Source organism: Mixophyes fleayi, chromosome 2 (genome assembly GCF_038048845.1).
Source record: "Mixophyes fleayi isolate aMixFle1 chromosome 2, aMixFle1.hap1, whole genome shotgun sequence".
NCBI lineage: Eukaryota > Metazoa > Chordata > Amphibia > Anura > Limnodynastidae > Mixophyes > Mixophyes fleayi.
The window spans coordinates 146,220,220-146,234,916 of record NC_134403.1 but is presented as its reverse complement, the minus strand read 5'-3'; the positions used below and the strand labels follow the sequence as shown (position 1 = coordinate 146,234,916).

Sequence of the window (14,697 nt, the reverse complement as noted above, 5' to 3'; positions counted from 1 at the left end):
CTAAGATATCAGCTGAAGCAAAGGATGGATTATGTATGTATATTATCTTTTACTGAGTGTACACCTATTTAATTGAAATTGCTTATTTAACCCTTCAGTACTAAGGACATATACTTACCCATTCCCCACTGGCATGCTGGTGGTAACGATAGCATGCCAGTGAAAGGAGGACACAAGGGACATTTTATAATCTAAAGAGAGGCAGACGAACGAGGAGCAAGAGAGGGTGAGACAAGAGGATGATTTAGGTCAGTCGATAGGCTTTGATGAAGAAATGGGTTTTAAGAGCCAGTCTGAAGCCTTGGAGAGAGTTCCAGAAGGGGGGCAAAGGCACGGGAGAAGTCTTGAAGTCGAGAATGTAATGTGTAAGAAGAGGCGTTTGGCATAACGAAAAGTACGGGAGGGAAATGAGGCTGGCGATGTAGGAGGGGAGAGGATTGGATTAGGGTTTCATAGGTGAGGGTAAGACGTTTGAATTGGACTCTAGCTGAGAGGGAACCAGTGTAGATTGACAGAGAGAGAGGAAGCAGATGTAGAGGGTATTTCATCTCCTAGAGTACGCTTCTTCTTGCTTTGCAATCTGTTAGAAGGGGGCCCGGAGATCAACTTAACAAACATACATACTAAGAACTATACAAAGCAGTAAGCTGTTTCAGCCAAGTTGCTAACATTCCAACACTGGGTGCTGTAGTACTGTATCTGTACCCTCAAAAACTATACAGTGGACTAACAGCCAGTACAATAAAAGCTGTGTACCTCTATTATAGCATTGTTGTATTTTGCTCAACAATGATAAACAATGAAAATGTAGTGGAATTGTATTACTTTTATTGGCTAATTGAGATTTCAATTTCACATTTACACAGACTACATTAGTCTCAGTATGAGTAATCTAACATTTAAAAGGTATTTTTTTTTTTTTTTTACATTTTTTCCAACCTTATTACATGAAAATTACATTTTACTAAAACTCTGTGCTTCCAATCTAGATTTATGAATATTTACCTTCATTGACCCATAAGGCTAAGCTCAAAATGTCGGCTGAAACTTACAAAATACTTATATATTTTTTTCATGAACAGGGCCGTCCTTAGCTTTTGTTTTCATTTCTGCAATTATTTTGTTTAACTTGTATATCAGTTTAATGTATGCCAATGTCTCCACTGTCCAGTGCTGCAAACTTACCAATCAATGGCAATAGTAAAGTTTTATAGTGGGAGGAAAATCACAGACGGAGATCAAAAGGTTGAGCTAAAACTACATGAAGTGCCCAGTTATTTGTATTGTAAATAGAGTAAATTAATAAAGCATTTACAGCGATCAGCCACATTACAACCACCTGCTCATTGGAGGCGTTTTCTGCGGTGGACAGGGGTCAGCATGGGTACTCTGACTGTTCTGTGGCTACGATAGCCAGCATGAACTTTTTCAGCAATTTGAGCTACAGTAGCTCTTCTGTGGGCTTGGACCAGACGAGCTAGCCTTGAGTGCCCATTACCTTGGCGCTGGTTCACCAGTTATCCTTTCTTCGATCACTTTGGTAGGTACTAACAGCTGCATACTGGAAGCACCCCACAAGACCTGCCGTTTTGGAGATTCTCTGACCCAGCCTTCTATCCATCACAATTTGGCCATGTCCAAGTCGCTCAGATCCTTATACTTGCCCATTTTTCCTGCTTCCAACACATCAACTTCATGAACAGACTGTTCCATCAACAGGTGCCATTATAACGAGATAATTACCAACATTCACTTCACTTGACAGTAGTTTTACTGTTGTGGCTGATCTGTGTATATAAAGCAGAATATCGTGGCAGAAAGAAGCTGTGCAGAGGAGAAAAAGCACAGGCACTAAACTGTGGCATTACAAATATATTTTCATTTGTTCTGTACACTGCCTTGACCAATAAGGAGGTTGTTAAGCCTAATATATTCAATTATAGTCAAGTGGCCTTGAAATAGGAAAAATAAAATAGTCAAGTGCTGAGCTGCTTCACAAACCAATGCAATGTTAAGAGTGCAGCAACACCTAGTTCAGGTAATTAACATTTTTGGGTATATTGCAGATGCCATTTATTAAAATTCAATTGCACTTGCTTACCTGCCAACAGAGCCCTTAATAATATCTGTAGAGACTTCATCATCCTACCCGTCAGGCCACACATACTTTGAATAAACTATACAGTACACTTACACTTCAATCATTAAAGAGTAGATCCACTTAAAAATGATAAAAATGTATTTTCCTAATTGGTCATTTTGCAGTGTACCACAACTTAGTTGATTAGCTCCTGATAAGGATGTCTACCAGAAATCGACATCTGGAAGACTGATATGGCTGTTGCTTTCGTTTAACAGACATGTTGGGCCTAAGTCATTAAGGAAAGTAAATCACAAAAAAGGAGTAACTTTGCAGCTGGGCAAAACCATGTTGCATTGGAGGGGGGAGGTAAATTTAAAATGTGGGGACAGATTTATAGTTGGGGTAGGGCATGTCCTAGACCAAATAAAATTTTAGTGTAAAAATTAAGTGATCAAGTACATGATAAAACAGCCAGTATTTAACTTATGTGCAAAACAACAAATTTGCAACCCTTGCATTGTATCATGGTTTGTCCAGGAGCAGACACTCGTTTTTTGGCTTTGCTCTCCTTAATGATTAAGGCCCCTTGTGTATATCACACACTTCTTAGCAACATATGTAACCATTGCAGTCCATTTCTAGGACTAACAATCACAACCACAGATGCTCCTCTTCAGCCAATCTTTGCACTAGATGTCTTTACCAAAGGATAAAATTTAAATATTATCCATAACCTATGAAGATATCCATAATCCTCAATCCTATATATGCATCCTCATCTCAAAGTACTGTTCAAACCACACACTTTGCTTGTCCCAAAATCTGTTGCGCGCCACGTCCTTGTTACCTTATGTCCTACTAGATATAGATCAGATCAGACCATTTAAACATAAACTGGGTATTGTTTTATACATATTATGTATGACCTTTTGTTTGTTTGGGGAATCAGGGCCCGATTCATGTTTGGAAATACCTATGCGTGCGTGCCATAACTTGCGTGAAATAGCTCTGCACAGGCTCAAAAACGCCCTTACGTCAATAAATGCAATTGCATGCAATTCATCTGAACGCAAATGACACGACTGCCTAAGACTTGAACGGCGGAAATTGCTTACACCCAGATTCAAATTGAAACATCTTGAAATCTGCTTGGATTTGAATATGATCGGAACTATGCTCAAGTTCCGTATTGTATGTTGTGTTTTTTTAAACCAAGTTGCATACAGATCGCATTCAAAACATGATTCAGGCCACTGTGTGCACCAGAACCAATTGCATCCACGATGTTTGAGCGTTGCTAACAATAGAGCAAACATCAAGGATATACACTGGAGGTCTAGTAGTTCACCTTAGAGCCAGGCACACCTGGCTCAGAAGTGGGATGTGAAGATGAGAATAACTCAGATAATTGGAGAAACTTCTGCTTGAAACAGTCCAGGACAGCACCTCCAGGAGCCCTCTAAGCCGTACAGTATAATCACATAGGAAAACAGCCTTCCCAGCATGTTGGCTATTGCCCAGGAGTGCAACATTTAAAGTCTGGTACCATAATTATTTAAATGCTTGTATGATGTGTACAGATTCACACTTTGGAAACGTTTTTCCCTTATCACCTGTTAGCAGGAGTCTAATATCTGGATCTGATTAGTTTTTGTAAAAATCTATATAGTATTACCATCTTTATGAGGTCTGTGTGTGGCTAAGGACTTTCAATATTTAGTTGATTCAGGACATGAGACTTCTATTACATACACTGTGCGATCCTACTCCAGATAAATGGATAGCTATAAACTGACAACGTAAACAAATCATATAATAAGATCTCCTTGTATGAAATCTGGGACATTTAGGTTATATTCCTAATATTATTGCTTGTTCTTAAACGGATTGCTTATGCAACTGTATATTTGGATAGTGCAATATTAATGTTCTGCATCATTGTAAAATTCTGAGCTAGTAAGGAGTGTTCCTTTTAAACACAAATATCTAGAAAGGTAGATATTTGCAATAGGGGTATCAGATTGATCTATATAAAATGGTTTCTGCTTATTTGTTTGAATATATAATTAAAATATTTTTAAGGCTAAGATTATTATTGTGATATTTTGCTTTCATTTGCTACAACTGAGGGGTGCATTAGAGTTTGAGCTTGCTATTGCTCTTCTTTATTTGAATTTACTTTATGTCTGAAAAAGGGCATGAAATCGCTCTGCACATGCTCAGAACCAACCTTAGACCAACGAACGTAATTGCCTGCAATTCATGTCCGTACGCAAATGACACTTACGACTGTCTATGACTTGACAGGCAGAACTAACACCCAGATTCGGAAACGTATCTTGAAACTCGCTTGAATTTGAATACAGTCGAAACTACGCTCAGGTTCTGTGCTCGCTTTTTAAGAGTAAGTTGCATACAGGTTGCGTCCGAACATGAATCAGGCCCACTGTGTGCAACAGAACCAATTGTATCTGCAATAGATTTTTAAACAAGTCAAATAACATTTTAAAATGGTCAACTGGCTTATAACAAATTATCTGAATATTAAATGAAACCAGCAATATATTACTACATTAAATACGACAACTTTACATGATGCAATCACATTTAGGAAAACAATTATATTATGTACAAATAAGCGGCAGTTTAAAAAAATAATTTGCAATAGACAATACAGCAGGGTTTCAGGTATTTCCAAAAAAATACTATATTAGTATTGAAAAAAATAAATACTGTATCAACAATAACTGTTTCAATTTAACACTGCACATGGAAAACTCCACAAAACTTATATTCACAAGACGTGTGACACTAGAATGCACACATTCTTCAACGAGGTCCGTATTACACTAAAACTATCACTAGGTCAGCAAATTAAAAAATAAGCTTATTTTAGGCAACAAATCTGGTATTGTACACACAAACAGCTTAGAAACCCCCTATATCTAAAAAGTGTACCTGTCAACTTTTGGCAGACATTAGTATCAAGTACTGAACTAATATTCATGTAAATGAGTAGGTTACATGCTCCGGAATATTGGTTCATCCCGCAAAATAGCTGCCCCTAGTGTGCTTAAATGAGACACACTTTAAAAAAGACAATAAATAAATCACTCCATTCTTATAGATCCTTCTGTTTTACAAAATTCACTGTTATTAGCACTTTTTCTTTTTTTTTATATTTTAAATGAAGACAAGTGTCCTTGATCTCTGAGAAAATATACCTACTACTAAAACCTATTAATCCAAAACACACTTCTTATTGTAATTTCACGCCTTATTCCGTCAAATCATTTAAAGGTTTGTCAACAGACTTCCGTGACATTATAAAAAAAAAAAAAAGTTATAAACACACTGAGCTGCTTTAAAGACCAAAATATCTAGGATGTTCTAGTGCAGAATAAAGAGTACAAATTGTGGTTAAAAGACAGATGTTGAATAAATCAGTCTTCTTCACGGTCATCCTCCTGAAAATCCAAAACAGATTTATTAGCATCTTCTTTGTGGCGGCTTTCACAGTGTGTTTGATGTTTCTTGAAACCCCTTGCATGATCAGTCTGAAAGTTACATCTGTGACATTTATATAAACCTTTGGTGTGAGAAGTGAGATGGTTTTTCAGATGGGTCTCCATCACAAATGTCTTCCCACATGTTTTGCAAACAAAAGGACTTGGCATATTATGTCTGGTGATCAAATGATGCAAAACAGGGCCTCTTTTTAAAGGACGACAATCACACAGCATGCAATGAAACCTGCCTTTTACACGTTTAACATGCTTCAATATTTCTTCATCTTTAAGAAAAGCATCTTTGTCATCTGATGCATCCACTGTTTCTTGTGCACTTAAAGACAGGTCTCCAGGTTCTAAAGGGTCAAGTCCATCTTTGGACAATGATGCATTACTTGCATTCTCTGATAAATGCAAAACTCCTGACACACTTGCTGAAGTAGTTAAACTCTTAGAGGAATCCATTACGTCCTTTGGATGAATAGATGTTCCCTCATCAGGAACTCCATCATCTTCTGAACATGGAGATGATCCCTTTAATACAGAAGCATCTGCATCTTCTACATATTCTGAGTCTTTTGACTGAGTTGGAGTTGAATTACCCTCTAAATATTTGGGCATATCTTTTGATGGAGGAGAAATGTCCTCCTCTTCAGAAAACTCCATAATGCTCTTCGACATTGCTGGGGTGTCATCGTCTGAAAACTCCATAATGTCCTTTGACAAACCTGGTGTTTCATCCTCTTCTGAAAATTCCATTATATTTTTGGATGCATTTGTGGTTTCCTCTTCTGAAAAATCCATAGTTTTAGATGCATTTGCAGTCTCTTCTTCTTCTGAAAAATCTATGATGCTTTTAGGTATATTCGTAGTTTCTTCTTCCTCATCTTCTGAAAACTCCATAATATCCTTTGGCAACACTGGAGTATCCTCCTCTTCATCCTCAGAAAATTCCATAATTTCTTTACCTGGGGCAAGTGCATCCTCTTCCTCCGATGAATCTTCACGCTCCTTTGATTGCGCCAGAGCTCTGTCATCTTCGGTGGGATTTTCCTCCGGTGGCATTTCATCCTCAGAAATGTCCTCAATCCCTCTAGACTGGTCAGCTAACCTTTGTGCTTCTGATGATTCATCTACATGCTTTGTTTCAGTTACAATGTCCTCATCTTCAGAGAAATGTGGTATGCCACCAGGTAAAGCAGGCTCTTCATCTTCATCAGAAAACTCTGGTATATCTTTTGATGGTGGCGATGATGCTGCATCATTATCAGAAAACTCTATATCGACCTTTGTCTTTGAGTTTGCTTTACTTATATTATCACTATTGCTGCTAGATTCAGACTCTGGTAACTCAGGATCACTACTGGATTCTTTGGCCTCGGGGGACACAACACTTGCTTTCTCTATACTGCTGCTTTTAAATTCACTGTCAGAATTATCTTGGTTATCTTGACTTGGCATTTTCTCTGGCCAAGACGTCAGTGTGTCATTTTCTTCCGGTTTTACAACTTCGCTTATCTTCTCCTTCTGGTCCTGCTCATCTATAGATTTCTCATCTTCACTTAACACACTTTCTGAATCATTCTTATCGGAGTCCACTACTGAATTGGCTTCCGATTTAGGCTGTACAATAGGTTTTGTTTCATTGCCCCATCTGTCAGGTGCTGCATGCTGGTCTATAATGTGATAATACACATTGGAGAACATCTTGCTTGTGAAAAAGCATCTGTGACAATGGAACAATCTAGCACTTTTCTGGTAAAATACTAGTTTTCCTAAACCAGCTGTATCAATTTCCTCACAGAATTCTGGATGAATGGTTCCCATGTGAATTTGTACACTTTTATAGTCACTGCCATGAAAACCACAACGATTACAGTCCAACTCATTGCATTTTTGTAGGACTTCCATCTTTCAACAACAGTATGTAATTCTGAAGTGGTGTATGAACAATCTATGAATAAAAAAAATAGGATAAAGTTAATTTGTGAAATTATAAAAAAAAAAAAAAAAAAAAGGAAATGTTTTAATGTATTAGCAATCACCTATATTTGTTAAAATCATTTTTTTCGTCATTTGACTCTCTTATCCACATCTTCTAGTAACTAACTTAGCCAATCATCTGTCTCCTCCTAGGAGCAGGGCTTCACAGAGAAGGCCTGCTGGGGAAACTACTCTCTCATAGTAATGTGTTCCTGTAAATAGGTTGCACATAAAGGCAACAGGATGAAATGTCTGCCCCTCTTCCCGTTTGTAAACTAAAGGGGGCTCAGCAATATCAAAGCATAGCAGGACTCCTCTGATTAATTCATACAGTAGTATAATCACAGCCCCACACTTTCCTAAGACTAATTTGGGGTGTGAATGTGATTACATCTACAAAGGACTCCATTACAACAGTCCTGTAGTTCTCCACCAGTCCCTCTCTGGCTTAGTATTTGTTAGCTATGGGGGGAACCAGCATGTATGGCACATAATAATTGCAAAGATTTACTATCAGGAATCTCTGAAACCTTGAACCACAGTGGGAGCTGAGGCAGGGGTAGGATGGATTTAAATAAACAAAAAAAATATTTTAACTAATGATTCAATTTATCTAATGTAAAGTGTGTGCTGACAACACTTCATTTTAACCATCTAACAAGGGAGCCGATGGTGCTACTGTTTCAAGCATCTCTAACAAAATGCACCCATCACTAAATCAAAAGTAGGAACTTTCAACAGAGTGTAGCAAAGCAGACCAGAAATTGAATGTTTTGGTCATTACAATAGTGATACTGTACTAATAGCAAGGAAGAGAACTATGTTTAAGCACTTCGTTTGCAATCACTTGGGCCATAGACACAATCGTAACTAGTTTAGCTTTATTTTTAGCTTTTTAATTATTCGCTGGATTTTGCAAAGAGTTTATTATTCAGCCACTTTTGTAATGCTATTTTGGTATGCTGTAGTTTAGATATCAAAAATTAACTGAATTATATTGAATACAAATACAAGCATCAATTACAGCTCTTATTATAGTTTCAGAGGAGCACACACAGATTCCCAAACCAAAGTAAGAATTCAAATGTTTCACGTTATGCAAGCAATGCAAAAGATGCATCTGACATCACAAGCTTCCCACATCAGTTTGACTCGCATTAGTATATTGCGCTGTTAGGGGGGACCAAATGCCTTCAACTAATATATATATATATATATATATATATATATATATATATCTATATATATATATACACACACATACATATATATATATACACATACATACATACACACACCTGTGGCTTCTTGCATGCTTCCATTGCCCCCCTTGTACCCTGACACTGTTCCTTAATATGCAGCTCTGTCCTCACTCACAGGACTGGAAAAATATGATACACTCTAAATATGATTAAATACAATCATAAAGGGGGATATTTATGAAATGGTAACTAAAGAAAAGTGCTTGAAGCCATAACATACAATCAGCAGTTTACTTTCAGATTTTAATGTGTGCTATAAAAATTAGTGTCTGATTGGCTCCTAAGAGAAAAACCTTTCCATGCATGGAACTTTTCAAAAACGTCCCCCAAGATGTTTCTACAGATGTGTGACCAAACATGCAACTTGTACTGTGCAGCTGGTGTATAACTAGGTGCCAGAATATCCTTGGAGCCGTCTGCTTTCCAACATGTCAAAACAACATGCTTTATGTAACTTAAAGAAATATAATACATACAATTATAATAATGAAACACATACAACAATAAATGTTTGCCAGAAACTGTGTGGTGGCATTTCTACCATTCTGAGTCAACCTAGATGACCCTCATCCCTACCTGTAAAGCTAGGATCTTCTACAGGTCAGACAGTGTACCGATACAAGGGACATCACCCACTGCTGGATCTACTGGCCACTAACAATAGACTGATGGTTTAGTGTGGTCTCATGCTGTGGACCATGCGTCCCTACACCTCAGCGAGGGCTCTGGCCATGATGACGTCATCCCTCTATACACAGACACGTGACCCCATGCTCCCTATAGCAGCTGTCACTCCGTACACATGGCTACAAGCCGTCCTGCCCGCGCTCCCCTGCACACGTTCTCATAACGCTTTTATCTTAATTACTACTCATTAAATAAATGTCCTTACTGTTGTGGCACTTACCGGTTCCTTTCAGCAGCCCGGGATCCACTCATAGCCGAGATGTAGCTGAGGAACAGACAGTAAACAAGCGGATAGTTAGTACCGCCATGTATCGTGACGTCACACTACCGCGACGGAAGCGACACTGGGCAAATCGTTAACTCTGCTCAAATCAGAGAGCGGGAGGGCCCCATGTCCCAGTTTATTGTGCTAATACTAACCCCACCCCGCCAGTAAGACTTAGCTTGTCCTTCTGGTCCTGCTTATCTGCAGATTTATCACTTCATCGTGCTTTCTTAATCTTATCAGTGCCCATTACTGAAACAGCTTCTGCTGGCTTACATAATATGTTTTGTTTCATTGTCCCATCTGTCAGGTGCTTCATGCTGATCTAAAATATGGTAACACACATTTTCCTAAACCAGCTGTATCAATTTATTCACCATATTGTGGATGAATGGTTGCCATGAAAACTACAAATATCACAGTACTGCTCATTGCATTTGTATCGCTTCAATTGTTAAACAACAGGTGTAATCCTGAAGTGTATGAACAATATTTGATTATAAAAAAAGTTCGATAACTAAGATTCATTTGTGTAATTATAAATAATGAGCAAGTGTTTTAATGTATTTACAATCACCTATATTTGTTAAAACTATTTTCCTTAATTTGACTCCATTTTAATAACTGACGTAGGGGATATTTAGTAAACTGCGTGTTTGAAAAAGTGGAGATGTTGCCTATAGCAACCAATCAGATTCTAGCTGTCATTTTGTAGAATGTGCTAAATAAATGATAACTAGAATTTGATTGGTGATGTTGCCATAAGCAACATCTCTACTTTTTCAAACCCACTGTTTAGTAAATATACCCTTTAGCCTTGTTTCTGGCCCCTCCTTGGAGCAGGGCATCACAGAGACGTCCTGCTTAGGAAATCAATCTCTCAGTAATGTGTCCCCGTAATCTGTTGCACACACAATTAGGATTAAATGTCTGCCCACGTCTGATTTGTAAGGTTGCAGCTTTTCAGGCCTCTTTTATTATCACATACATTGTATAACATAATTTATATTTGGGTAATATGCACTATAAAAACAACTAGTGCAATTTTAAAGGATAATTCCACCCCATCCCCTGAGGCAGCACTGAAACCACTGCTTGCTTGTTGCTGACACAGGATGGGAGGTACACTTTTATCAGCTTCTGTGTATGAAAACTGACACTGTACTGTTTATATGTAAACGTACCCTGGTTTTCAGGAGTGATTTCTTCCACATTTTCGTGTCCCTTGGATGAAATCCACGCAGCTCGCTAGTTGCGGGGATGGTGATTACCTGTGTGGTAGTTAACGTAGGTGTCAATTTATTAAAGACCCAAAAGCCTTATTGCCTGTAAAACTACCCAATGGGGTTTTTGTTTGTTTTTCTCTATACATTATGTGCTCGCTTCCACTTAGAATGTAAGCTCTCTAATGGACAGGGTCCTCCATAATTTCTGCTTTTATTTTGTCTACCCTATATGTCCCCTGTTTTATGTATGTTCTGTTTTCCCTACCTTACAGCGCTGCAGAGCTCTGTGGCACCTTGCTAATCTACGATTATTATATATATCAAAGTGTTACCTCCAGGGATAGAACTGCCATTTAGCTATTTAACAGGTATCTGTGCTACTTCTACCATCGCAATAATGATTCATCTCTGGATTGCGACAAGAGAAGAAAATGATTGAAACAATTCTTAGTTCTTTTTTCAATTTTCAACTTTTTATTAAATTAGTGGTAGTGAAACCATGCACCTAACTATAGAGACTGGCCCTGACAAGCAATAAATCCTGAGTAGTGCTCAGCTGCTTCTGTGAGAGTGTTTGATAAATTGTGGCAGTGATGGTTAGTTTAAAACAATATTTCTATAATCTCCCCCATTACATCATTGTGTAAGAGAATAAAGCTGGTCATGTTTGGTGAGACTGTTGTAAATTGAATCAGTTTGATGGATAATCAATCTACAGACCAAAGGATAAATGTATTAATCTGCGATTCTAGCCAATCGACGAGATTCGGCAACTTTGCAGAGCAAATCTAAAACGCCAATTTGTTTAAAGGCAAAACCTGCCTTAAACATTGCCGTTTTAAATTTGTCCGACAAAGTCGCTGAATATCGGCAATTGGCTAGAATCGCAGATTAATACATTTACCCTCATTTTTTTTTTTACAAATGTACATACAGATTGATTGGTTTTATATAGCCGACACCCTGCACACAAATGTAGTAAATATTAGTTCCATTTTTCAAGCTCCCCTCACCCTTAACAACTGATTGTATTGCAAATAATTAAGAACGTATCTTCAAAAGACAGATACAAGCATACTTTCCAGCATTTGATGTCTAAGATTGTGGATAGTAATTATGAAGGGAACGTGTTTACACATGCTGATGATCTCGTTACTTGCTTGCGCCTTCTCCAGCCCAACCCTTTTTACTGATTAATAAGACAAAAATCCTTTAAACACACTGAAAGTACCTATATCAATACTGGATTGTAAACACACACTTTCTTTAGATAACCCACAATCACAGTGCATTACACTCAGATAAGAAAAGAGTAATATAATATACTTCACTGAATGAATGCTGAATTATTTGATGTATGTTGCAAATCTTCTATTTATTCCCTGTTGGTGTTAATCAGGGCAGATCTTTCTGTGTTTGTGCTGCTTTGTTCTGTTAAGTGTGTGCTCAGTGTGCATTACTATTCCTGTTTCTTTCTATGTGCAGCTGTTCTGTTCCTGTCCTGTATGTCTTTTTATGTGTCTATATATAGCTCATTGCCAGGGGTATATAGAATGTATGTAGATACTTGCTTTCATAATTGATGATTTCGCAAATAGGAAGAGAGTGAGTTCTGGTGCTCAACAAATGAGAAAATATAATGCAGAGAGAGCATGTCGTGTCCAAATGATGTAATTGCACATGTGGACATATGGAACACATTGGCACATACATGTATAACGATGTCCCCGTGCATGCAAGTGTTGTGTAGGTGTACAAATTTCGCACACTGGCACAACAATCCTGCTATTGGGACTCTTGTATCATTTGCGCAATGTGTTCCCCACCCGCAGTGATATAATTGAGCTGGCTTGGATGCTACACAAGCATGTTGTAATAGGTGTATGTGCTTGAGAAGGGTCAGGGTGAGTGATGGATCAATCATTCCTTTACAGATACATATGTATTTAAATGTATATCAGACTTATGGAGTTCAATGAAAACTGTATGTGTCAATTGGGTACATCAAGAGATTGAGTGTTAAAGTAACAATTTTCTTACAGGTTTTCATGTACAATTAAAATTTTTACTAACTAGGACATAATCATGGTGTCAGGGCCTATGTAAAGACTGCTGATGATTAAATAATACTTTCACAAACCATAGCATTAGTGAATCCTATTAGTGTACAGCAGCATAGAGCCACTTATGTAATGAGAAATAATTTTTACAAAAAACTGTCTTAAGAGGTAGAACTCGCATGCATTTGCTGTATTAGTGTCCAGACTGGGTCTTGAAAGGAACATGTGGGATAGGGATAGTAATTCACATGGTCTGCATTGATCAGAGGTTGGCAACGGAATGTAGAGGTGATTTCATAAATGAGCTGTGACATCATTGCAGGTGCCAGCTATACCTGCGGCTATAAAGATCCAGGTATCCAGCACATCCGATTGTATGATTGCCGTGTACCTGACCCTGGCTATATCTTTAACCACTGTTTGCTGTCTGCTTATTATACGTTGGCTATACCCTTTTCCTCCATTTCTGCGCTGCCTATATGTCACACCTTGGGTATACCTCTGACCATCGTTTGTCCGCTGCTTGTGTGCCAGACCTTGGCTATATCTCTAGCTACCATTATTTGCTACCTATGCACAAGACTCCAGCGTGGAACTTTTACCATTGCTTATCACTACGTGTATACAAGATTCCAGCTTGGCACCTTTAATCATGTTTATCCCATACCTGTGTACAAGAGCCTAGCTAGAGACTCAACCTTTGCTTTTCCGTTTCCTGTATACTAGGCCTTAGTTTTGAACTTTCATTACTGCTCACCTATTACCTACTTTGCACTAGGTGTCAGTGATCTCCAGGCACCAGGGTCTATTTATTTTACAAGACAGTAGTTTGTGACAAAGACAGGTGGCGGAGAAGAGTCTTGTATAAAAGAACAGTATGATACTGTTGCCTATTCTAGTAAGTACAAACACTTTCTGGCAAAACATTTTACTGGATAGAGATGTATTGCATTTATAAATTAATGTTGGATGCTATTGCATAACCATACATATCTGTGTAATAAAAACTAGAGGTAGGACAGTGAATGATGACTAAAATTAGTTTACAACCCAAACATACACTTTTACGAGTCAATGAAAGAGTTTATCCAGTAAGTGCTTTATAATATCAGTTAAGCATATAAGCCTAAAAATAATGGTGAATATGGTCTTGTCCATTGAAAAGTCAAGAAGAGTTTTGATCATCTTTGGTGTACAATACATGAATCATAAATCTCATTGAGGAAATATATTTCTTGTGATATGACAAAATGATAAAGCAGAAATGTGATTGAGTTTATGCGATAGCATACCACTATGCAAATTGTTAGTCTTTGTGAGTGAGGATAATGATCCATTTACAATAAGCCTAAAAGCTGTTACATTGTAGAGTTTAATCTGTCTTCAGGTTTTAATTCAAATGTTTTGATCTTCACTCGTATTGTCCCTTTGCCAGAAACTGAGCAGGTTGCTCTGTAAACATAGTCAGGTTTGCTTAGTGAATAAAATATTAGCACTTGCATTCAGCAGATGGAACCCAAGAATGCAATGCTCCCTAATCAAGGAAGATTTGCCAAACCACCTAAGGAGGAGGGAGTAGATCATAGAAGGCATATAAATAGCCTTACATAAACCACTGAAAC

At 37.9% G+C, this 14,697-nt stretch overlaps 1 protein-coding gene across 2 annotated transcripts; it reads right to left on the bottom strand.

Annotated features, from left to right (window-relative positions):
- Nucleotides 1–4,684: 4,684 nt before the first annotated feature.
- CHAMP1 (chromosome alignment maintaining phosphoprotein 1) lies at nucleotides 4,685–9,842 on the bottom strand. Of its 2 annotated transcripts, none has more exons than XM_075200190.1 (2): nucleotides 9,745–9,842; nucleotides 4,685–7,546 (listed from the first exon to the last, which is right to left on the bottom strand). In XM_075200190.1, exon 2 carries the CDS (start codon nucleotides 7,501–7,503, stop codon nucleotides 5,527–5,529), a length of 1,977 nt encoding a protein of 658 aa, XP_075056291.1. In that variant the 5' UTR covers nucleotides 7,504–7,546; nucleotides 9,745–9,842; the 3' UTR covers nucleotides 4,685–5,526. The 2 variants fall into 2 exon arrangements, with proteins under 2 accessions (XP_075056291.1, XP_075056292.1); XM_075200191.1 differs by lacking the exon at nucleotides 9,745–9,842 and adding an exon at nucleotides 9,414–9,585.
- Between the last annotated feature and the right edge of the window lie 4,855 nt (nucleotides 9,843–14,697).